Source organism: Rhinoraja longicauda, chromosome 9 (assembly GCF_053455715.1).
Source record: "Rhinoraja longicauda isolate Sanriku21f chromosome 9, sRhiLon1.1, whole genome shotgun sequence".
NCBI lineage: Eukaryota > Metazoa > Chordata > Chondrichthyes > Rajiformes > Arhynchobatidae > Rhinoraja > Rhinoraja longicauda.
Genome location: NC_135961.1, coordinates 32,674,996 through 32,701,639, shown reverse-complemented (window position 1 = coordinate 32,701,639; position 26,644 = coordinate 32,674,996). Strand labels below are relative to the sequence as shown.

At 45.0% G+C, this 26,644-nt stretch overlaps 1 protein-coding gene across 1 annotated transcript; it reads right to left on the bottom strand.

Moving 5' to 3' along the window:
* Nucleotides 1–571: 571 nt before the first annotated feature.
* Nucleotides 572–24,685, bottom strand: grem2b (gremlin 2, DAN family BMP antagonist b). The gene is made up of 2 exons (XM_078405061.1): nt 24,374–24,685; nt 572–4,374 (listed from the first exon to the last, which is right to left on the bottom strand). Exon 2 carries the CDS (start codon nt 4,371–4,373, stop codon nt 3,870–3,872), a length of 504 nt encoding a protein of 167 aa, XP_078261187.1. The 5' UTR covers nt 4,374; nt 24,374–24,685; the 3' UTR covers nt 572–3,869.
* Nucleotides 24,686–26,644: the final 1,959 nt, after the last annotated feature.

Below are 26,644 nucleotides of genomic sequence, written 5' to 3'. Positions count from 1 at the left end.
AAATTCAAGAACTTCTTTATTATTTTCTTCTATATAATTTACAGAATACCTATAAAATAATCATATTTCTCAGTGTGATAGTAATTCTTCATTTTGATAGTACTGCACCCATAAAACTATTGTGTTCTTTTAACCAGTTACAAGCCAACCTTCTTTATACGTCATGACTCCCCAATAGGAAGTTACATCGCTCAGATTTTTAAAAAACGAAGAAACTTAACTCTTTGAACAAGTCAAATCTAAGCAGATGCCAATTATTATAGACACAAATTGTTGGAGTAACTCAATGGGTCTGGCAGCATCTCTGGAATTACTTCGACTCATACGTCTCTCCCCTCCCTCCTTCCTCCTAGCCACCTTCCTCCTCTTCAGTCGTTTTACCAGTTCCATGGTTCTCCACATTGTTTCTCTTGAGATCACATCTTCCCGAGCCAACAATGGACCTACCAGGCACCACCCGGCCTGAGGTCATTTGTGGCTGGCCCTAATTGGTCCTGGTCTTTTCTCGCCTCCAGTTCTTTACCTCCACCCACCCTCCCCCCCGCCCCTCACCCTCCCCCCAACCCCTACTTTCAGTCTGAAGAAAGGTCCCAACCCAAAACATCACCCATCCTCTATCTCCAGAGATGCTGCCTGAGTTACTCCAGCACTTTGTGTCTATCTTTGGTATTAACCAGCATCCGTAGTTCTTTGTTTCTCCCGATGCCAATTATTCCTTGGGTATAAGTTTAGTTTAGGTTATTGTCAGGTGCAGTGAAAAGCGATTATTATTAGTAGAGAATGCATATTTAAATGTAATGGTGGGCATTGGCAGACTTCTCATACTTTGATGACTGGTTGTCTATAGGATTTGAAGGATATGTCTGTTATCACTGAGCAAACAGAAAGAAAGCAAATCGGACTGTGAGAATGATCAAGATAAATTCTTCCAACGTATAAATGACTGGACTGCGACTAAGTTGGGCGGCATGGTGGTGCAGCGGTACATGTGCTACCTACGCCAGAGACTTGCATTCGCACCTAACTATGGGTACACCTTGTACGGAGTGTGTACGTTCTCCCTGTGACTTCATGGGTTTTCTCTGGCAGCTCCAGTTTCCTCCCACACTCTAAAGATGTAGAGATTTGCAGGTTAATTGGCTTCGGTAAAATTGTAAATTGTCCTTAGTGTGTGGGATAGTACTAGAGTGCGGGGTGATCACTGGTCGGTGCAGACTCAGTAAGCTGATGGGCCAATTTCAACGCTGTATCTCTAAAGTCTAAACTGAGTATAGGAGTGTTCAGACTCCAACCTCCATTAACACTGTGAGTACTGTGGTGTATCTTGTAACCTGGCTGGGAAGACAAATTATGTCATGTTGACCTGCCCACTCCTGTTATTGTATCAAATGAAAGGTTCAGGCATTTACATCGTAGATGTGATATGTGGGTTACCATCCAGAGCACATCAGGGAACTAAAGGAATTTTCTCATGTAAAATGTGTTCCTGCTGGGTGAACAGCAAAAACAACAGGACAAGTCTGATAAACTGGTAAAGCTGCTGCCTCACAGCGCCAGCAACATGGGTTCGGTCCTGACCTCAGGTGCTGTGTGTGCAGGTTGTAGGTTAATTGGTTTCTGTAAATTGTAAATTGGCCCTAGTGTGTAAGATAGTGTTCGTGTACAGGGTGATCGCTGATTGGTACGGGCTGGGTTGAGATGAAGGGCCTGTTTCCATACTGTATCTCTCAACTAAACTAAGACCTCCGATACTGATACCTTCCTGTGGAACAACCCGGGAATGAATCCATGATGACGGAAGCAGGAATAAGGTTAGAATGTGGTGTGAATGTTAGACCCGCAGGACTGTACTGATCTATAATGAGAGCGTAGGATTGGAAAATTAACTTATGTTGGACAAGAAGAGAAGTGTTCTAAAAATACCGTAAATCAGAGTGTGAGGAGCTGCCAAAATCAAATTGGCTCCTGGGAAGTTATAACTAAGTGTGCGGTTGGATGAAGAACCATTGTCCGTGATGTAGTTCAAATGATGGAAGCCAGAATTGGGAAAATCCGGTAAATGGTCCGGAAAGCCAGACCACAGTCAAAGTATGAAGGAGATTTGATGGAGAAAATGCAGGTCCCAGCTACCCACTGCGAAAGACCCAAGCTGTTACTCAGTATCATGGTGGACAGAGTGGGATCTTTTATACCAAACCATTTCCCCAGACAGTGGCCAGCTCAGCACAGCATGTCGTATTGGCATTCAAATGTTAAATAGCATGGAATCGTTACACCAAGATCTACAATCACACAGCAAGGACCTCTGAACAATGCTTGATGCAATCTTCAAAGCAAAAATATACTTGCCAATAAAAACGGACTGAAGTGTTCAATTAAAAAAGCTGTATCTCCACATTTTGCTCATTATGTCTTTTGGATCCCAAGTGCTTAACATCCTTTCATGTGTAAAATGGCAATGCAACAAATGGTTTTATGCCTGTTCTTCGTAGTAATCTGCAGTAATACTTGGTGTATCTATGTTTCACTAAGAGGGCTTTAATTGAGCCAAATATATTTACGGCTTCGTCTTTTCTCTTAATTAATACCATGTCTCTTTCGACGGTTTAGTTTCAACTTGCATTTCTACATGATAATAAATGCAATAAAAGCATATAGTGGAATAGCTACATTCTATTATAATGAAATATTATCGAGACTGCCATAAACTGTCACTTCTGAAACACCAAGACAAAATAGGCCTGACATGCAGTTAAAAAAGATAGAATAAAGAATATACATCAATAACTGTACCAATTTACACTTTCATCATATATTAACAATAATCGTTTATAAAAGAAGGAAAGGAAATATAATCCATTGTCAATCTAGTACCTTTTCTATATTCAGCTCCATTGAGATAATGTTTGAAAAAGTGCCATTAATTTATACTTGCATGTACAAAATTATGGTCATGAATACTGAAATATAAAAGGCAAAGGAAGTAAAATAATAATTAAAACAATGTTTTTGAATAGTTAAATATATACTATCATCTTCAATGCAGTTTGATCGGAATAATCGCATGTAAAACACGGTTGAGACTTTGGATTTCGGGCAGTTCAGAGGTGCAAAGTACTGGTTGGGTCCCAGGCTCGTTCTCTGTGCTCCAGGAACACAGTGCATGTCTGTCCACAGTCTAAGCAGTTCAGATTCTCTTATCTGCATTGAACCATCAAAAAAAAAAGCCTCCTATCTGTTTTGGCACCACATCCGTATCAAATCATGGGCGACAGTGATGTGCAAAATGAAAGTGAAAATGTCCAGACTAGGATAAAATATCTTTATAAAGATAGTCAGAATAGGGAAGGCTGCACTTCAACTGTTTGTGGAGTCTGCATCTGGGTTTAGGGCGGCTTGTGATATTAGGACTGGAATTTGTTTTTAGGCGATGTTTCGTCAAAAGTATTTTGCTCTCCCTTCTGTAACAAACAAGATCTTTTTTTTTAAGCAGGCATCCTATATCTGGGTGACCAAGGCATCCAGCTCAATGCTCCCAGTTAAAAAGATGCAGTTTGTGTCGGAAGGAACTGCAGATTCTGGTTGAAATTGAAGATAGACACAAAAAGCTGGAGTAACTCAGCGGATCGGGCAGCATCTCTGGAGAAAAGGAATTGGTGACATTTCTTCAGACTGAGCACAGAAAGCTGGAGTAACTCAGCGCTTCATACAGTAACAAATACAGGTCATGTTCAATTTTAAATATTACTCGCACTTTAGGGCAGGTTTTGTACCACGTTTGCTTTCTACCAGTATTGAGGCCTGATGGATGTGTTGGAAGTTGGGTGTATTTCCTACTAACTAGGGAGGCTGTGATTGTTTCTCTTATCTCACTGTTTGCTCCAATCATTCACATTTACTGACATGCACTTGCACTGTTTCACTCTCTGGATCTTCTTGTGCCTGAAGGGAGGCTGCAGGTCCGGGCAGTTCAGCTTGACAGTCAGGGTAGTGAACTTCTGGGGTTTACAGAAAGCGCAGGACTGGAACGATTCTTGATCCCTTTTAATGTGCCGGGGGATGTAGAAGGAGTTGCACTGTCCGTAGCAGAACCTGTTGATGACGGTCTGACTCAGGCACCCATCCTCGTTGATGGTCTGCCTGAGGGGCTGAGTTTTACACCAGTCACTCTTCAGGTACTTTCTCTCCGTCACCACCAGCGCCTCTTGGCTGGACGCAAGGACATCGGGCCTCCGATGTTGGCGCTTCTCCGAGCTGTTGGTGTTCCCCTTGTAGAGTGGCGGAATGGCTCCCGGAGGCCGGTTCTTCTTCAGTTCCACTGCCACCATTAACGTGCCGACCAGGAAAAGGAGGGTGATGAGCTTCTGATACATCCTACCGAAAAACAGAGTCAAGAGTGAGGCCAGAATCTGCAGCTCTAATTCACTAGTTTTATTTTCATTAGGCTGCACAGTGAGAGTCATAGATTCATACATTGTGGAAAAAGGCCCTTCAGCGCAACTTCCCCACACTGACCAACATGTTCCATCTACAAGAGTCCCACCTGCTTGTGTTTGGCCCATATCCCTCCAAACCTATCCTATCCATGTACCTGTCTCAATGTTTCTTGAACGTTGCAATAGTACCTGCCTCAACTACCTCCTCCGGCAGCACGTTCCATACACTCACCACCCTTTGTGTAAAAAAAGTTGCCCCTCAGATTCCTATTAAATCTTTCCCTCAACTTAAACCTGTCCTCTGGTTGTCGATTCCCCTACTCTGGACAAGAGACTCTCTGCATCTACCCGATCTATTCCTCTCATGATTTTGTACACTTCTATAAGATCACCCCTCATCCTCCTGCGCTCCAAGGAATAGAGCCCTACCTAGCCTGCTCAACCTCTCCCTATAGCTCAGAGTTAAAGCTGACAAAGGTTACCGGGAGAAGGCAGAAGAGTGGGGTTGAGGGCTCCCCCCTCATCCCTCTAAATTCCAGCGAGTCTAGGCCCAGTACCGTCAAACACGCATCATATATGTTCAACCACTAGTGTCTGGAATCATTCTCCTATACTTCCTCTGGACCCTCTCTAATGCTGGCACATCCCTCCTCAGATATGTGGCCCAGAACTGCTCACAATACTGATTTGACCAGTGCCTTATAAAGCCTCAGCAGTACATCCCTGTTCACAAGCGAAGAAAGCGAATGGTATGTTGGCATTCATAGCAAGAGGATTTGAGTTTAGGAGCAGGGAGGTTCTGCTGCAGTTGTACAGGGCCTTGGTGAGACCGCACCTGGAGTATTGTGTGCAGTTTTGGTCTCCTAACCTGAGGAAAGACGTTCTTGCCTTAGAGGGAGTACAGAGAAGGTTCACCAGATTGATCCCTGGGATGGCAGGACTTTCATATGAGGAAAGACTGGATAGACTGGGCTTGTACTCGCTGGAATTTAGAAGACTGAGGGGGGATCTTATAGAAACATATAAAATTCTTAAGGGGTTGGAGAGGCTAGATGCGGGAAGATTGTTCCCGATGTTGGGGGAGTCCAGAACCAGGGGCCACAGCTTAAGGATAAGGGGGAAGTCTTTTAGGACCGAGATGAGAAAACATTTCTTCACACAGAGAGTGGTGAGTCTGTGGAATTCTCTGCCACAGAAGGTAGTTGAGGCCAGTTCATTGGCTATATTTAAGAGGGAGTTAGATGTGGCCCTTTTTGCTAAAGGGATCAGGGGGTATGGAGAGAAGGCAGGTACAGGCTACTGAGCTGGATGATCAGCCATGATCATATTGAATGGCGGTGCAGGCTCGAAGGGCCGAATGGCCTACTCCTGCACCTATTTTCTATGTTTCTATGTTTCTAATATAAACAATATTGATAACTGCAAATCTGAATTCAGGGGCTGATCTACCTGCCAGTTTATTGATCTCAAACCGCCACAGCCAGGACCATATTAAACCAGGTCACTAGTTAGAACAGTTTCCTCACCACCAGGAGATGGCACATCTGAGTCCCCAGGCTGACTTTCACCTTGACTGCAACGTTCAATTGATATTTCTATTAACTTCTAGTCCCTCCACTAGGTGGAGCACTGCACAGAGATGAGTGTCCCATTTTTGGAGGGAAGGCCATCTTTTGATTGATTGATTGTAAGGTACAGCATGGAAACAGGCCCTTCGGCCCTATAAGTCCATGCCGACCATCGATCACCCGTTCACATATCCCACATTCATATTCACTCCCTACACAGTCAAGGAAATTTACAGAGGCTGATTAACCTACAAATAGCAGATAAATTTATAGAGGCCGATTAAAGTAAAAATAGCAGATATCTCCAGTGTCAGGTATTAAAGGGAGCCTGTGTAGAAAAGTCAAACTGAGGAATTTTATGTAATTCTTTTGCAAGGTATATGAACTGAGGTAGGCATACAGCATGAAGAATTCAAAGCTGTTACCACCACCTACTGTGAATTGGCTTCCATCATTAATCTACAATCCATCTCACATTTCCACATTTCCCCGTGAGCTGAAAGAAACTAAATGAAAAATGAGGCAGTGTACCCAGAACACAAAGTGCTGGGGGGGGGGGGGGGGGGGGGGGGTGCAGAAGAGTGTCTGGCAGCATTTGAGGAAATAAATAACAGGTAATATTATGGGTCGTGACTTTTCTTGAGGTTGATTGAGTCTGAAAAATGGTCCTGATCTGAAACATCATCTCTCTATTCCCTCCCTCGATGCTGCCTGACCCATCGAGTTCCTCCAGCACTTTGCATTTTGATCAAGATTCCAGCATCTGCAGTCTCTTCTGTCTCCATTAAAGATAGAGGTTGAATCGATGATACAACATTTCTATCTTGGCTGTAAGTCAAGACCTCTGCTGCAGAAGCAGTCAAATCTGACAGGTCAATGAGATAAAAGGCCATCTTGTTCATGTTACAAAAAGCAAACAAAACCCTCAGATACTGGAAATCTGAAATAAGAACAAAAGGTGCAGAAATACTCAGTGGATCGGGCATCGTATTTGGAGCGATAAACAGGGTTAACATTTCAGGTTGCTGATCTTTCATTGGAGTTCTGGCAAAGGTCATTGATGGGAAAGGTGAGCTAAAATGCCTAAAATGCTTCCTGGCCTGCCAAATATCTTCATTGTGTAGGAAGGAACTGCAGATGCTGGTTTATACTGAAGATAGACCCAAAATGTTGGAGTAACTCAGTGGGACAGGCAGCATCTCTGGAGAGAAGGAATGGGTGACATTTCGGGTCTTCAGATTGAGAGTCAGGGGAGAGGGGAGACTAGACATAGGGAAGGCAAGAAAACAACAGATCAAAGCAGACGATGATCAAGGAAATGTAGAATGGTTCACTGTTAGCTGCGGGGAAGGTGTGTGGGAACAGGCCCTTCGGCCCACCGAGTCCACGTCGACAATCGATCTCGTGTTCACACTAGTTCTATGGTGTTCCCACTTTCACATCCACTCCCCACACACTGCGCAATTTACAGACACCAATTAAACTACAAACCTGCAAGTCTGTGGAATGTGGGAGAAAACCAGAGCACCTGGAGGAAACCCACGTGGTTACATGGAGAACGGGAAAACACCACACAATGACACCGCACTCGAGGTCAGGATTGAACCAGGGTCTCTGGCATTATGAGGCATCAGCTGTACTAGTTCAACCAAAGATTTTGTAGTGGAAAGAATGCATGATAAAAGAAATGTGTGGAATAGTTTGGGAAGAGTCTGGCTAAATAGTATGTGAACCATGGGGCAATTTAATTAGACATTTATCAAGAGTTGTATTGAAAATTTTAACTGGAATGGTCTTATCTTAAGCTCTCTGTACCTTATTTCTGATCCTAGTACAACATTTCCAGGAATGTTTTGTTTAAAGTGTGCTGACCTTAAAAGAGTCCAGGACCTGCATGTTCCTGTTAGAGTAAAGGGCAAGGTGAAATGTGTGGTAGTAGTCTGAAATGTGTAGTCTGAAGAGGGGTCTCAACCCGAAACAGCACCCATTCCTTCTCTCCAGAGATGCTGCCTGTCCCGCTGAGCTGCCCCAGCGTTTCGCGTCTATCTTCAGAGTAAAGGGCAAAGCAGGAATGGCTAATGGCATTTAATACAAAGAAGTGCAAGGTGTTACATTTTGGGAAGTCAAACCAGGGCAGGTCCCACACAGTGAATCGCAAGGGTCTGGGGAGTGTTATAGGGTAGAAGGGTCCAGATATGCAAATACATAGTTCCTAGAAAGTGACATCACATAGATAGGGTAGTCAAGGCGGCTTTCAGCACATTGACCTTCATCAGTCAGAACACTGAATATAGAAGTTGGGAGGTCATGTTAGAGTTGTACAAGACATTGGTAAGGCCACATTTAGGGTATTGTTTTCAGTTTTGGTCACCCTGTTATAGGAAAGATGTTGTCAGGCTGTAAAGATTGCAGAAGAGATTTACGAGGATGTTGCCAGCACTCTAGGGCCTGAGGTTCAGGGAGAGGTTGAGCGGGCTAACACTTTATTCCTTGGAGCACACGAGGATGATCTTACAGAGGTGTGCAAGATTATGAGAGGAATAGATTGGGTAAATGCACAGAGTCTTTTACCCAGAGTAGGAGAATCACGAATCAGAGGACATAGGTTTATGGTAAAAAGGAAAGATTTAATAGGAACCTGAGGGGCAACCTTTTTGCACAAATGGTGGTAGGTTTATGGAATGAGCTGCTGGAGGAGGTAGTTGAGGCCGATACCATCACAATGTTTAGGAAACATTTAGACATTTACATGGACAGGATAGAGGCATATGGGCCAAATGCAAGTAGGTGGGGCGAATGTAGATGGGGCATGTTGGTCGGCATGGGCAAGTTGGGCCGAAGGGCCAGTTTTCACGTTGTTAGTCACTATGAATGCCAGCGATGTCCGCTAATGACTGCTGGCCAGAATAGTTGATTTTGCTAAACCGTTTACTAATGGCCCCTTAATAACAAAACTGAAAAGCAGCAGGGCCTGATTAATAGTGACAGCTCCACACGATGGACTCACACAGAGCCATAGCTCCGGGCATGCTTTGCCCTAATCTCCACTCAAAGAATGTTACAACAAAGTCAACTATCCCTCATAATATTTTCATTGGAAAAGGTCCCTATGCCAGTTACACCACAGTTCAACTGGGTCAAAATTCCCATTGCTTGTCAGTTGACAAACTATAACTCCAGTTATAGTTTAGTCCTGTTGAAATGCTGCCCAGTGCTCAGCTCCTCTTCTGAAACCCATATCCCTGCATCTGTTGTCTATTTGTTTCATTCAGGGATACAGTGTGGAAACAGGGCCTTTGGCCCACTGGGTCCATACCGACCAATGATCACTTGTACACTAGTTCATCCTACACACCAGGGGCAATTTACACAAGCCATAACCTACAAACCTGCATGTCTTTGGAATGTGGGAGGAAACCGGAGCAACCAGAGAAAACCCACGCGGACACAGGGAGAACGTACAACCTCCATACAGACAGCACCTGTGGTCAGGATCAAACCTGGGTTTATGGCACTGTGCCCCCTGTACTACCAAAGGAAACAAGCCCTTTGGCTCACCTTGCCTTGTCGATCAAGATGCCCCTTCTACACAAGACCTACCTGCCCATGCTTGGCACACATCCCTCTAAATCCTTCCCATCCATGTACCTGTTCAAATGTCTTTTAAATGATTTTTTAGTCCCTGCTTCAACTACCTCCTCTGGCAGGTCGTTCCATACACCCACCACCCTATGGGAATACCTCACCTTTATATTTTTGCTGATTATTATGATGATTCTTGGTATGATATTGCTCTGTTACAAGTGCTATTTTAATTTGGTGTCAAAGAAACTGTAGCAGCTGATTCAGCAAGAGAATATTTGAGTGAATAATCAATAGGCAACACACGTTTACTCTGCTTTACTCTGTAGAGCATGAATGCACTGTAAATAATCATTAATATCTGCGGAACTAGTTACAGTGGCTAAAGATAGGCGATTTATAATAAGTGGATGAGAAGGTGGGATAATATTAAACTAGGGTGAATGAATAATCAATGGACGGCATGGAATTCAGTGGGCCAAAGGGACTGTTTCTATGCTCTATCTCTTAACTAAAACCATGTCCTGGGCAAGTGGATTTAACCAACACTGTAACATAAAGATCTAATTATTTAGGAAGATTATTCACTGCCAAATAAAGCACGAAATGAAGCCTGCATAAAAGAAATGATGGTATAATTCGGTAAACTGTATCTGTTGGGTTATCATTGGGAACCATGATCCTAGGCGCTTTTTAACATTAAATAAAATAAAAGTCTATTGAGAATGGGTGGCTCAGTGATGCAGCGGTAGAGTTGCTGCCTTACACCACCAGAGACCCAGGTTTGACCCTGACCACGGGTGCTGAATGTACGGAGTTTTACATTCTCCCCGTTATTTGCGTGAGATTTCTCCAGAAGCTCGGGTTTCCTCCTACACTCCAAAGACATACAAGTTTGTAGGTTAATTGGCTTGGTAAAATTGTAAATTGTAACGTATGTCTAGGATAGTGCTAGTGTACAGGGATCACCCGACTCAAGGAGCTGATGGGTATCTCTAAACTAAACTAAATTAAACTAAAAGAAACAGAAAATTGAGGTTATGCATATATTGAGGCATTCTCTTGCAAATTAGATTGCATAACATAGACTTACAAGTCTCAACAGCTGATTTAAGACCACCATTTCAAGTGCAATATCAGTACTGCACCTCCATTGCCTCACTTAAAGAAAATTGTAAGTGTTAATTCCTGGAATCAATGTTTTCTCCGTATTACCCATAAATAAAAAGCAATCTGGATAAAATTATTTTAAATGCATTCCATTGAGATCATTGTTGCTGTTAGGGATGTTTTTGAAGTTCAACAATATTTTTCAAATTAACTTTCAGTGATTATGTGTAATTTTAGAAGCAAGCAGTTAGGTTCCAGAAGATTGCTAATTACTTTATTTATTCATTTTCTTGAGTCCTGGCCTATTAGAATTTATTCCACATCCATAGATGACACTGTGAAGATAGTGGCACATTCGCTTTCGGTAAAAGTGTACCCACAATGTTGTCTGGTCAGAGGTTCCAGGATATAGAATGAATGATGATGAAGGAACTCCAGCCTCTCCAAATCCACTCCATCTAGGACTTTCATTACTCCTGACTTGCACCTTGTAGATGACAGAATTCCCTTGAAGCTTTCAGGAGGTATGTCACTAATTTAGGGGTCTCTCAATGAAAACCTGGTTTAATGTGGCTGGTCCAGTTAGATATTTTCTCAGTGATAACTTGTAGGATTTTTAGTGGTAGTGAGGGTGGCAATGCCAAGGGTAGGTCATTAGACTTTCCTTTTGGAGATGGATATTGCCTGACACATTTGTGGAATTAATTTAGTTTGGTTTAGAGATACAACATTGAAACAGGCCCTTCAGCCCACCATGTCCACACCGACCAGCAATCATCCATTCACAAGTATTATCCTCCAAACTGGGGACAATTTACAAAAGCCAATTAACCTATAAACCTGCATGTCTTTGGAATGTGGCAGGAAACCAGAGCACCCGGAGAAAGCCCATGCAGTCACAATGAGAATGTATAAACTCTCCCATCAGGAAATAGGTACAAAAGTGTGAAAATGCATACCTCCAGATTCATGGACAGTTTCTTCCCAGCTGTTATCAGGCAACTGAACCATCCTATCACCAACTAGAGAAATGTTCTGAGAAATGACTCCAGCATTTTGTGAATAAACACCTTTGATTTGTACCAGAATCTGCAGTTATTTTCTTATATGACCTACCATCTAACTCATTGGAGACCTTAAGACTCTCCTTTATCGGACTTTACTAAACGTTATTCCCTTATCCTGTATCAGTGCATTGTAAATGGCTTGATTGTAAACATGTATAATCTTTTAGCAGGCTGGGTTGCACGCAACAAAAAAGCATTTCACTGTACCTCAGTACACGTGACAATAAAGTAAAGTAAACTAAAGTAAACTAAACTAGATCCTCGGACGGTCATCAATTGGATTTTACTGGACTTTATCTTGCACTAAACGTTATTCCCTTATCCTGTATCTGTACATTGTAGACAACTTGATTGTAATCATGTATAGTCTTTTTACTGACTTTGCAACAATAAAGCTTTCCACTGTACCTCGGTACACGTGACAATAATAAACTAAACAAAACTAGACTAAATGTGTAGGGAGTGGATGAGAAGGTGCGATAACACAGAACTCCGGTGAAGGGGTGGTCTTGGTGGGCCGAAGGACCTGTTTCCAAGCAGAATCTCTAAACTAAATCAGATGAGTGATAAGGAAGGTTGGACAAGAGAGGCAGCCCATCCAGGGGCAGAAGAGTTGGTCTTCCCCTTTCCTTCCAAAGCCTAGGACCAGGCATGCAGTTCAGTGGTACAAACACTGAACGTTGTTAGTTTTTTCTCGCTGACTCATCATTCAGACCATGATGGCACTGCTTATGCTGGAGAGTGTTTGTTTGTAGTGAGTGATTTTCCATGCAATGTGGGTGCAGGGCAGGCTGTGGTAAGCACTTAAAATGTGTTGGCACGTTACTACATCATGGAAACACTCCGCGATGATCATGCACTGAGAATGTCAGCACATGAGTTTTACCCTGTGGTCTATCTTATATTGAAGGCATTCATATGGTTTATCGCCAAAATTTACAATGGAATGGGCCAAGCCTGTCAGGTTATTTACACACTTCAATTTTGCTCCCAGATTTCTGCCATGATTTTGCCAGTCATGCATCTTTTTCACAAAGTTTATTCCTCTCTCTATTTGGCTGTCATACATATTTGGAAATTATCTCAATAAACGATGGGATGATGAGAACATGGGAAGAATAAAAAGGTAGGATTAATGTGGGGCACAAAGTATTGGAGCAATGCTACCGCTGTGACCCGTGCCACCCATTCAGCTTATCTATGCCCCTGTCTGTAAAGATATGAATGTGACACTATAGCTCAGGCAGTTTGTTGCAAAGTAGTTAGTGTCATAGAACCTTGCTCTGGAAAGTGGTTAGTTCAACACCCAAGGCAGCCCAAATGTATTTTCAAGGCAGAGTGTAATTCAAAAAAATAATGAAAAGTTGGATGTTGCTCTGAGGGCCCCTTTTTATTGTAAAAAGTCCAACTTGGAATTAGAAGACAGGAATGTTTGGATATGAATCAAGAACTGATTTAATGAACATGGAATTAAATGGTTGCAGGGAAATTTGGTAGAAATACAAAACATAGTGAGAGGCATAGATAGGGAAGACAGTCAGAACTTTGTTCCCAGGGTGGAAATAACAAGCACTAGAGGGCACAGCTACAAGGTGAGAGGGGCAATGTTCAAAGGTCATGTGCGGGCAAGTTTTTTCCGCCGAGGATGCTGAGTGCCTGGAACACACTGCCAAGGGGGGGTGGTAGAGGCAGATACGATAGTGGTATTTAAGAGACTTTTGGATAGCCCACATGGATATGCAGGGACAGGTGGGATATGGATAATGTGCAGGCAGATAAGGGTTGGTCTTGGCATCATGTTTAGCACAGATATTGTGGGATGATGGGCCTGTTCCTGTGCTGTGCTGTTCTATGCTCTATGGTATACATCATACTGAAAGGTATCATTTGCAGTTGCATTGTTATGATGAACATGTCGATTTTCAATGGCTTCAAACAAAGATGTTTGAATTGGCATTCAGTTAATACTCTCCTTTCCTATAAAGCACAGGAGCTCATGGGTCCATTCATCCATACTGGCTCCCAGGGAATCGGTCCTGTTTGTACTAGAGGCACAGTGGAGCAGCTGGTAGAGCTGCAGCTTCACAGCTCCAGAAACCCGGGTTCCATCCTGACCGTGGGTGCTGTCTACATGAAGTCTGCACATTCTCCCTGTGACCGCATGGGTTCCTCCAGGTCTGCCCATTCCTCCGGCATCCCGAAGACATGCGGGTTTGCAGGTTAATTGCCCTCTGTAAATTGCTCCCTAGTGTGTAGGGAGTGGATGAGAAAGTGCAACAACATTGAACTAGAACATTCTTCTGACATTCTCGGAGGCTGTACATACATTCATTAGCATTGTATTCAGTTGTGTTAACAGAACTATCATTATACCTGGCATCCTTGTCACTCATGTGGCCCCTGGGGTGATATTCCCTCCCTCATTTGAGGGGCGTCTCCACAAGACCCTGCCCCCCAATGTCCAGCAGCGGACGAATCCTAGACGGTGGTCCTCCACCACAGAGCCTTGGAATTGGCTGCACCAAGCCTCAGCGAGTCTCTCAGCACGTGTTCCCGCAGTTTGGAATGGGCCAGTCGGCAACATTCCCTGGTGGACATCTTGCTCTGCTGGGAGGCCAACAAGGTTCAGGCAGACCAAAGACCGTCTTTCACCGAGCTGATGACCTTCTAGCAGCATTTGATGTAACTAAACTAAAATAAAACTAAACTATGATATCAATCCTATTTCCATATGACTCAATCTCCTCCTAGCATTTTCAGGCTCTTATCTCTCGACACGAGGGATAACGTACAATTGCCAATTAACTACCAGCCAACACATCTTTGGTGATTTGGGAGAAAAGAGTCAAAGTCAGATCCTTTTTCCCAGGATGGAAAAGTCAAATACTAGAGCTTCAAGGTGAGAGGAGCAAAGTTTAAAGGATATGTTTGGAGCAAGTTTTTTCCCCAGAGGGCAGTGTGTGTCTGGAATGGGCTGCCAAATGTGATGGTGGAGGGAGATACAATGAAGCTTTTAGATAGGCACATGGATATGCAGGAAATGGATTATGTGCAGGCAGATGTTATTAGTTTATCTTGGCATTAAGTTCAGCTGAGGCATTGTGGGTTGAAGGACAAGTTCCTGTGCTGTACTTTTCTGTGTTCTATGAAACCAATACGAAGATGGGGAGAACATGCAAACTCCACACTGACAGTACTGAGGTCAGGAATGCACCCAGGTCACTGAAGTTGTGAAATCTAAGTGCTGTGCCATTTGCCATCCAACTTAAATAACTAACTTTGCTGCTAGACATTGAACAGTAGCATTGTGAGTATAAATTTTCAGGGAGTGAATCAGGCACATTGGCATTCAGTTAAAAAGAGAACTATATATAAAACCAACGACTCCATTCTTTCTTAAACGTGTTGTTTGGTGCAGTTGTCGCTCACAAGGACAGCATTTAATGCAGATATCCGATTGCTCTTGCAAAAGAGACAAGAATTAGGCCATTCGCCTCTTCGAGTCTGTTCCGCCATTTGATCATAGCTGATCTATCTTTCCCACTCAACCCCATTCTCTTGCCTTCTCCGCGTAATTTTTGACACCCTCACTAATCATGAACCTATCAATCCCCGCTTTAAAAATACTCGACTTGGTCTCCATAGCCATCTGTGGCAATGAATTCCACAGATACAATTCTTCCTGATGTACTTTGCAATGGCAAAGCAAGTCAACCATTTATATGGACAAGAAAAAAGACACAGTGCTGGAGTAACTCAGTGGGTCAGGCGGCATTGTTGGAGTTAAAAGATGGGTGAAGTTTTGGGTCGGGACCTGTCTGCTGACCCGAAACGTCACCCATCCTTTTTCTCCAGAGATGCTACCTGACCTGCTGAGTTACTCCAGCACTTTGTGTCCTTTCTTCACAGTTATATGGACAATCCTGATAAAGTTTGATGATCCATTACCATCTCCTGTTGGGACTGAAGATGATGAATGAATCCAATTTTCCCAGCCTCAAATGCACTCCAAGCTGAGACTGTTGGTGGCTGATTGGCAATATCAAGTTGCTCCCTGCTAAATGTAGTAGCCTTCAATCATATATTCATTCATTCATTCATTCATTCATTCATTCATTCATTCATTCATTCATTCATTCATTCATTCATCCATTCATTCATTCATTTGTTCATTCATTCATTTGTTCATTCAATGCCTCTCCTCATTCTAGTTACAATTTATGCAAGTCACATTGCATCATATTATCTTCATATTGGACTTTAGATTCTAGTTTTACATCAGCTTGAATAAAGAAAATAAATGGTGTACAAACCCCGTGGAGGAAGGAACTGCAGATGCTGGTTTATACTGAAGATAGACACAAAGTACAGGAGTAACAACAGGTCAGGCAGCATTTCTGGAGGACATGGGTGAGTGACATTGAGGTCATTTATTCATGTTCTCCTTCTTGATCCACTGAGTTATTCCAGCACAAAATGCTGAAGTAACTCAGCGGCGCAGTTAGAATCTCTGGAGAAAAGGAATAGGTGACGCTTCGGGTCAGAACCCTTCTTCAGACTGAAAGGTAGAGGTGGGGGAAACTGGAGGCGAGAAAAGACCAGAACAAAACATCCCAGTGCCCAAAAATAAACACAGCCAATGCAAACAAGAACAGATGAAAGCAGCTGGTACAGCTTCACAGCACCAGAAACCCGGTTTCAATCCTGACCTCAGGTGCTGTGTGCGTAGAGTTTGCACGTTCTCCTTGTGACTGGCTACGTTTCCTCCGGGTGCTCCAGTTTCCTCCCACATCCCAAAGACATGCGGATTTATAGGTTAATTGGCCTTTGTAACTTTGCTCCAAGTGTGTAGAGCATGGATGCGAAAGTGGGATAACATCGAACTAATGTGAGCGTGTCGGCATGGACTCCATGGGCCGAAGGGCCTGTTTCCATGCTGTATATCTCAACTAAGCTAAACTAAATAACCCAAGATCCACTTAATTATATCAATCTTATAGATCTTATCAGTATTGAAATCCAACATTATTTCTCCCCTAAACTTATCCCAGATGCTTCAGTAATAAATAATTCTCTCAGATAAATCGCTTTCCGTATACTTAAACAGCACATTGCACCCTGATATCCCATGCTGGACTAGTGATTCCAGTTATAGAACAACTTCACTAAAGAAAACAATTGGGGTTACTCATACTCTCACTGGAGCACAAAGCATTCAGAAAAAAAGTATTTCCTTATGGGAAAATATTGCCCACAACCCTTGAACTGCTTTGCTTGTAAAAGGGAGTGGGAGGGATTGTAATCCCTTTGCTGACTGATAAAAATTCATACGGTAGCTGCAGATGTTTCCGGCTGCTTGCTTTAAGATAGTATTGGACAATTACACATGTGGCTTCTAGTTGCCTTTTTGACAGGATAGTTTAAACATGTTATTGGATAACCTGTCAATCCATCAATGGTAAATATTGAACGGGAAGGAACCTGCCACTGAATGACAATTGTGGGTTTCCTCATATTCGTGAGCCACTGAAATTTCCATTTCACCAATTTCCACACCGCCAGTATTATTGAGCTCCAGCTCATTAGTTTAGTTTTCGTTTAGAGACACAGAACGGAAACAGGCCTTTCGACCCACCGGGTCCGCGCCGACCAGCGATCCCCGAACATTAACACATATCCTACACCCTCTAGGGACAATTTTTTACATTTTACCAAGCCAATTAACCTACAAACCTGTACTTCTTGGGAGGGTGGGAGGAAACCGAAGATCTCAGAGAAAACCCACGCAGATCACGGGAAGAACGTCCGTACAGACGGCACCCGTAGTCAGGATCGAACTCAGGCCTCCGGCGCTTCATTCGCTGTAAGGCAGCAACTTTATCACTGCGCCACCATGACACACTTATACACCTCTATAAGATCACCCCTCAGCCTCCCACATACTAGTCGTCTGCACACTATCTGTTGAGTTTGTGGACATCAGGCTTTATTCATAGTTATAGAGTCATACAGTGTGGAAACAAGTCCTCCAGCCCAATTTGGCCACGCCGACCAACATGCCCATCTACTCAAGTCCCACCTGCCTGCATTTTGCTATCCCTCTAAACCTATCCTTTAGGTAGTAACCTGGTAGTAACACGCCCTGAGTGACTCCGGCCTCAATTTCACTAGTCCCAAACAGTGGGTGGTGAAAAACAGGTGACTTTACAGAATATCCCTCATCGCACCTCAGTGTATTACTTACTGCAACTTACTGCACTTTGAGTGTGGTCTTGTTTGTAGTGCAGGACAGCAATCCTTCTACAGCAATCATTGTCAGAGAACACAGAAAGCACAGCACAGGCACAGACCTTCAGACCCAAAATATTGGTGTGATAAGGTAATCCTCTCTGCCTGCACGTAATGTGGGGAGGATGTCCCCACTAGTGGGAGAGTGTAGGACCAAAGGCCAGAGCCTCAAAATAAAATCTTTTGAAAGAAGATGACACAAAATTTCCTTAGGCAGAGGGTGGTGAATCTGTGGAATTCATTGCCACAGAAGGCTGTGGAGGCTGCCATTGGATATCTTTAAGGCAGAGATTGACAGATTCTTGATTGGTAAGGGTGTCAGGGGTTATGGGAAGGTAGGGGAATGGGGTAAAGAGGGAAAGATAGATCAGCCATGATTGAATGGCGGAGTAGATTTGATGGGCTGAATGGCTTAATTCTGCTCCCCTAACTTATGAAATCATGATCCATATCCCCCCATTCCCTGCATATCCATATGCCTTCCCAAAATCCATTTAAACACCACAATTGTACCTGTCTCCACAGCCCACCCCAGGCAGTGCGTTTCAGGCAACCAGCACCCTCTGTGTAATAAAACTTGCCCCGCACAACTCCTTCAAACTTTGCCCCACTCACCTTAAAGTTAAGTCCTCTAGTCTTTGACATTTCCACCCTGCGAAAAAAAAAGCTTCTGACTGTCTACTCTAACTATGCCTCTCATAATTTTATATCCTTCCATCTGGTCTCCCCTCAGCCTCGGGTGATCAAGAGAAAAAACATAAAGATCCGATCATCTGCTTTTGAAGCATAAATATTGGTCCAGGAGCCTGGGCTACTTGTGAACATAGGAGCATGAAGTTAGCACCTCGGACAGTGCAGCATAACCTCGGACAAAATGTTTAAAGCACAGTAGGCAATTTCAAGTAACCCTTGCACCCCCTCCCCCGCCCCCCCCCCCCTCTCTCTCTCTCCATCCCCTACCGTGGTCATCCATCTAGTATCACTATCGTCATGCTGAGTTTCACTGTTTGCATCACTCGTTATTACCTTCCCCACAGCCAACAATGGACCAGTGTGAACTCCACCATTCCTTGATCATCGTTACTGGCTGTGATTTGTCCTTTCGCATACCTCTCATTCATATTTTTCTGTGTCCTCATTCATGTCTCCCGGTTCCCTCTCCCCTGACTCTCAGTCTGAAGAAGGGTCTCGACCCCAAACGTCACCTATTCCTTTGTTCCAAAGATGTTGCCTGACGCGCTGAGTTACTCCAGCACTTTGTGTCTATCTTCGAGGTAACCATCTGACGACCCACGGGCTCTCTGTAATATTGACACAGCTGGTTCCAATCCCAACCCCACTGTATTTTCTTAGAGATACATCATTGGGCACACCAAGTCCACGTCTAACAGCGATCACCCATTCACAATAGTTCTATGTTATCCCACTTTGGCATCCAACCCCTTACACTCTATGGAGCAATTTACAGAGGCCAATTAACCTACAAGCCCGAAGCCTTTGGGATGTAGAACGAAACCGGAACACCCGGGGAAACCCCATGTGGTCGCAGGGAAAACGTACAAACTCCACACCCAGGCATTACCCGGGTTCTACAGCTCTACCGCTGTGTAGCCCGTACACTCCAATTACTTACCAAAGCTCCGCTTTGAAGCCTAAAGTTGAAGCCCTCTTCACTCACACACCACTCGACAAGTCTAGTCGACAAGCCCCCCTCAAAGCAACAACAAACCTATCGTCCCTTTTACAGGTCGCATCCATTCTCCCCTGCCCACATGTCGACAGCGGGTCTTGAACTCAGAAGTTGGAGACGCGAGGAACGGCACATTGTTGGCAGCTGGAGGATCGCAGCGGGCCAGGCAGCACCCGTGGAGAGAGATGAACAGGCGCCGTTGCGACCAGACTCCTCTTCAGACTTATCTCTGCATGCTGCCCGACCCCGCTGTGTTCCTCCAGCACTTTGATCGTGCCCGGGTCACTTCTCCTAGTCGGGTTGTACCTGGGACCGCTGGATGGCCATTTACACCAATAGTTCATAGTCCCTGTGGAGGAAGGAACTGCAGGTGCTGGTTTAAACCGAGGAGAGACACAAAATGCAGGAGTAACTCAGCGGGACAGGCAGCATCTCTGGAGAGAAGGAATGGGTGACCCTTCCTCAGACCCGTCTCCACCCGAAACGTCACCCATTCATTCTCTCCGGAGATGCTGCCTGTCCCGCTGAGTTATTCCAGTTAATAGTCCCTCATCATGATGTATGGGAGGAAGGCGAATTCAGCACCGGTGGAGACAGTGTTCTCCCTCTAGCGGCGGCGACCCTGGCCTCCTGTGTGTGTGGGAGAGGCTCATCTTTGACAACTAGGCGACGCCGATCACCCAAAACCGTGCAACAAGCACTCTGCCAACTGACTGCCACATTAGAGGGCAATTCTCTGAAAATCTCTCTCGGTATCATATCTTGCTTGACCTTCTGGAGGTCAGGTAGGGGAATCAAAAAGCAGAGGGCGTCAGCTTTGCGCGTTCACATGCAATGCCCAGGCGGCGAACGGCTCTCTTGGCAGTATAAGAAGATAACTGCAGATGCTGGTACAAATCGAAGGTGTTTATTCACAAAATGCTGGAGTAACTCAGCAGGTCAGGCAGCATCTCGGGAGAGAAGGAATGGGTGACGTTTCGGGTCGAGACCCTTCTTCAGTGAATGTCTTTCTGGTATTTTAGCAATTTAGCAATAAAATAGTTGACCATACGACCATCAAAGCCTTCACCACCTCCTACACGGGTATCATCGGCTCTAGCTTTGACTTCAAAAATTCCATCTTCAATGGTCAGGATGGAGACATCAAAGATACCACCAACTGGCCCAAAAGATCCAGCACGTGTATAAAATAAAGATGGAAATGGACGGAGTGAATGCAGAGGGTGTGTCTCTCCCAGAGTAGGGGAATCAAGAACCAGAGGATGTGGGTTTAAGGTGAGAAGGGGGTGCGGGGAGGGGGAGATTTATTAGGGACCTGGGGGGGAACTTTCTTTTACATATAGGGTGTTAGGTATGTGGGACGAGCTGCCAGAGGAGGTAGTTGAGGCTGGTACTATCACAGCGTTAACAAATATTTGGACAGGTGCATGGATAGGATGGGTTGAGAGGGACATGTTCATACGTTCATAAGGTTTAGGAGCAGAATGAGGCCATTCGGCCAATCAATTCTATTCCGCCATTCAATCATGGCTGATCTATCCTTCCTTGGGATAGATCCCTGGCACCCTTGCTAATCAAGAAATGTGGGTCGAACACAGGCAGGCGTGACAAGTGTAGATGGGGTAAGTTGGTCAGTGTGGGCAAGTTGGGCCGAGTGGCCTGTTTCGACGCAGTATGACTCTCTGACTATCATATTTTGATTTTTGGAGGCGTATAAACTAAAGAGGGGAGTAGACAGCGTGGATTCACAGAGTCTTTTACCCAAGGTGGGAGAATTAAGAATCTGAGGACTTAAGTTTGTGAGAGGGGAAAATTGAACGTATGAATCCGAAGGGCAACTTTTTTTTCACTCGGATGATGGTGGGTACATGGAATATACTGCAAGAATGAGATAGTTGAGACAGGCACTACAGTAGCATTTAAAAGGCACAGTTGGACGGGTTTGTGGAAAGGTTTAGAGAGATATGGGCCAAACACAGGCAAATAGGACTAGGTTAGATGGGGCACCTCGGTCGGCATGGAGCAGTTGGGCCGAAGGGCTCGGTCCCTTGCTGAAGGCTCTGAGTCCATCATCTCTTTCTTTCCACGTCGCTCTCTTGAGGGGATGGCGGGAGGTGGGGGGTGGGGGGTAGCTGCTAGTTATTGTTTCTGTGTCTGGCCGTGTGTCTGAGTCTGAAGAAGGGTCCCGATCCGGAACGTCGCCCATTCATGTCCCCCGGAGATGCGGCCTGAGTTACTCCAGCACTTTGTCTTTTATTTTACTCCGCAACTACACTTCCTTATGTCCCTAACTGTTTCTGTGTGTTTGCGTGTAGTTTAAAGATAATTTGGTGAGTTTCAATCCAGAGCGGGCAGCATATGCGGATAAAACTAGACCATGGGATGGGTGGGCGTGTGTGTGTGTGTGTGTGTGTGTGTGTGTGAGTGAGAGAGAGAGAGAGAGAGAGAGAGAGAGACTTTCTGCATGTCTGCGTGTGTCAGTGTCTGTGTATGTGTTTCTGTGTGTATGTGGCTTGTGCGTAAGTGTATATGTAAGTGTGTGTGTTTGTGTCTGCGTGCGTGTCTGTATGTGTGTGAGTGCATGTGTGCGTGTGTGTCTGTATGTGTCTGTGTGTGTGCCTACATGTGTGTGTGTGTGTGTGTGTGTGTGTGTGTGTGTCTACGTGTGTATGTCTACATTGTGTGTGTGTGTGTGTGTGTGCATTTTTGTCTATGTGTGTGTCGACATGTGTGTGTGTGTGTGTGTGTGTGCGTGGTAAGTGCTCAGAAAGGATATCTAACCGCCCTATCTATAAGGCCTTCCTAGCACTTTTCGCTCAGAAGTGTCCCCTTTAGGTTTGCTTGGCACCGCGCTCCTAACTGTAAATTCAGCATCCTTACGCATCCGTATTATTCCAATAAGAGGTTATAATTGTTATTGGAAACAATCCCATGAAAAGACTCCTTTTCAAAATTATAAGCTTTCCAAAAATATATTTCTCTATCTACCGAGATACCTGGTGGATTCCATCCTGTCTGTGCGGGACGGAGCGACGGGCACGGGCGGATAACCACGCATTTCCCCAACAACTGATACTGGGTTTATAGGGTGGATAGATCGCCCTGAATTAACTTGTAGACGCCATGGACGCAGATGCTGGAATCTTGATTAAAACGCAAAGTACTGGAGGAACTCAGCGGTGGAGGGAATGGACGGGGAACGTTTCGTCCCGACACTTCTTCAGATGCTGCCTGTTTCATTGACTCACTCCAGCACTTTGTGAATTAAATATATATAAATGATATATATATATATGTACACACACACACATGCACACAACACGCACACACACACACACACGCACACACACACACGCACGCACACACGTATGTATAAGAAAGAACTGCAGATGCTGGTTTAAATCGAAGGTAGACACAAAATGCTGGAGTAACTCAGCGGGACAGGCAGCATCTCTGGAGAGAAGGAATGGGTGACATTTCGGGTCTGAAGAAGGGTCTCGACCCGAAACGTCACCCATTCCTTCTCTCCAGAGTTGCTGCTTGTCCCGCTGAGTTACTCCAGCATTTTGTGCCCACATGTATATTATATATAACTTTATCCAGCTCTTTCAATCCAACCCACTTAGGAGCTGTAATTTATTGATCCAAGTTACTGAGATATCACTTGGAAGAGCCAAGTAAGTTACTCTGCGTGTGTGGGCTCGCGTTAACAGTGACTGGCTCCGCGTTGGGGAAAAGTGTACCACGCAAAGGTTAACCCAGCTGCCGGGCGCATACGCCAAGGCTTGCTCTGCCCACAGCGCAGCGCATTGCACGGAACTGTTTACAGCTGAATGATGATATAAGACGGTTACAGCGCTGAATAAAATCCACTCTCCGCTGAATCCCACAACCGAACATTTCCCCAAAGATCTGCAAATAATTCTCTCTCCGGCGCCTGAATCACTTCCCTCCTCAACGAACACGAGTCCGTTCTTTTTACCAAAACCAAGTTGTGGAGTAGCTCAGCGGGTCAGGAAGCACCTCTGGAGAACCTGGATAGGTGACATTTTGGGTCGGGACCCTTCTTCAGATATCTGCAGTTCCTTGTGGCTCCATTCTGTTCACACCCGGGCTTAATTTAGATCATAACTAACCCCTGACTAATTATGTGTTGAAAGGAACTGCATATACTGGTTGACACGGAAGATAGACACACAATACTGGAGAAACTCCGCGGGTCAGGCAGCATCCATGGAGAAAAAGGAATAGGTGCCATTTCGGGTCGAGACTGTTCTCCAGACCGAATAATTCAGACAAGGCTCTGAATAATTTTCCTCACTTCCCCTTGTACCCTTTTCCTCAAAATGTTAAAATTCTCATCCACCCACCCCCCTCCCCGTCCCGGCCGTGAACAGTGCCCTGTTCTTGTCCACAGTGTGTGTGTGTACGTGTGTGTGAATGAACACGTTCTCTCTGAAGCGAAGCGCTCTCAGAATAATAAAACAATGTCCCGCGATTAGGCATCTTTCCTGGAGAATCATTCTCCCAAGCACATTAATCTTTAAACTACACCGACGATCCCTATCAGCCCACAGGTCGGTTTGGATAACACAGATTTTCGAGTTGCACGTCGCTTGTAATTGCTCTTACCTGCAGAAGTGATGTTGCTGCTTTAGTGTCTAAACCCGGGGATGTTGACCGGCAGTGGGGATGGCAGGAGCGAACTGCCTCGTTTTGTTGGAAGTCTGAATCCCATATACACATAGAGAGATGAAGAAAGATTCAGACTTGGCTGGGTGTAAGGCCAGCGCCGTTCAGTCTCACTTCTACTTCATCAGAGACTCTGCATGTGGATGTTATCAGAGTGTGTGGGGCTCGGATTGGCTGTGATCAAACACTGAGCCAAAAAAACAAATCACACACACACACACTCCTCTGACTAATATTACACAAGCAACGACCCACTGTGCCGAGGGGAAACTCCTTTGGCGCTGCCTGTAGAGGACAGCAGCGCAAGCAAACCCAGGCGGGACTCCGAAGTGGCAGGGCGAGAGTGAGCGAGTTGGCACAGAGTCACACACACACTGCATGCCATCGCGTCTGTCCAACAAAGGACCTCACGCACACGTCCTAGACTGGCAGGCGAGGAAAGCTCCCAGTAACACAGGGTCAGGACGCAGACGGTCATTTGAGGCAGGATTGGGCACCGAGCTGGAGACAGACTGTGAAATGCCAGGGTGTCGGTCGCTTTCCTCACATTCGCTACTCAAATGGGAATAAAATTGTGCCACGCGTTTATCAGCATCTTGGCAGGAGCCATTAGTTTAGTTTAGTTTAGTTTAGCTCACAAAAGCAGCGTGGAAACGGGCCCTTCGGCCCACCGAGTCCGCGCCGACCCTCGATAGCTCCCATACACTAGTTCTACCCTTCAACACCGGGAATAAATTACAGAGACCATTACACATACAAACGTCTTTGGATGTGTGGGAGGAAACCCCCACACACCCAGAGAAAACCCACACAGTCACAAGGAGCATGTGCAAACTCCACATAGACAGCACCCGAGTCAGGGTCGAAGCCAGGTCTCCCTGGCGCTGTAAGGCAGCAACTCTACCGCTGCGCCACCGAGCCGCCTTAAATTCGACCCACATACCCAACCGTTTTTGAAGGTGATCTCCGATTTTCCCCCCAAAAATAAACTTTATTCAGAATAAAAAATGCATACACAAAACAAAAAAAACCCGCAAGAACTCTTCATTGTCATCGTTCATTATGGTCATTCCCACCTAACATCTAACCCTAACATCTATGCCACCCATGTGCCCCAATGCGGTGATATCCCTTCCCTTGTTTGAAGAATGTCCCAAACGGACTCTGCCCATCAATGTCCAGCGGTGGAAAGACCCTAGACTGTGGTCCTCCCCCACAGAGCCTTGGCGTTGGCTGCACCAAGCTTCAGCGAGTCCCTCAGCTTGCCGGTTAACGTGCTCTCATGACACTTGGACGATCAATGCCCCAGAGATATCAATGCGATTAACTCACTTTCTCTTTCAGTGCCGCTAACAAGCATCTCACTGGCCTTAACTGACCGCAGTATAACGCTTCCCTCTCCACTCTGCCTCCGTTCAAACAAAGCCTTTGGGCACGGCTTTGGAAAGGAGATGAGGGGGAATATCTTCAGTCAGAGGTTGGTGAATCTGTGGAATTCATGGTCACAGGCGGCCGTGGAGGCCGTCAATGGGGATTTTAAGCGGAGGTCGCCAGATTCTTGATTGTTAAGAGTATCACAGGTTCGGGGGAGAAGGCAGAAGAATGGGGTTGAGAGGGAAAGACATATCAGCCATGCTTGAACGACAGAATGGGTCGAATGGTGTAATTCTGCTCCTATGATTTGTGAACACGAAACCGATCCTTGTTCGCGAGCCACTGGCTGTGAACGGGCACTGAATTCATTGAAACGCATCAAATTCAGAATTTGGGTAAGATGCGGAAATTGGCGTTTCGCCCTGGCCGCAGCGTCTTTCTTCTAAGAAGTGGCGGTTTCAGAGAAAGAGATGGCCCATTTGATGCAGAAATGGGACGGAATGCATTCACCCAGGGGCTAGTAGATATGTGAATTCCCCAAATAGGCCCGGCGAAACTCAGCCGCTCATTCCCGACAGAGATTGATAAAATTTGAGCTGTATTTTCCCAAAAATCAGAATCATACAAATTGCACGCCAAACAAGAACAGTGCAAAAACTCTACCGCCATCCTCAGTGTTCATATGTGCATTCATAAGTGTTATATTATGTAGTGTTCGCACACTATCCTTATACCAAGCAGCCTTGCCGCTCATTGAAGGTATTTATTCACAAAATACTGGAGTAACTCAGCAGGTCAGGCAGCATCTCAGGAGAGAAGGAATGGGTGACGTTTCGG

What these genes read in the sequence shown, in the direction of transcription:
- grem2b (XM_078405061.1), bottom strand. Translation starts at nt 4,373, where the DNA reads ATGTATCAGAAGCTCATCACCCTCCTTTTCCTGGTCGGCACGTTAATG.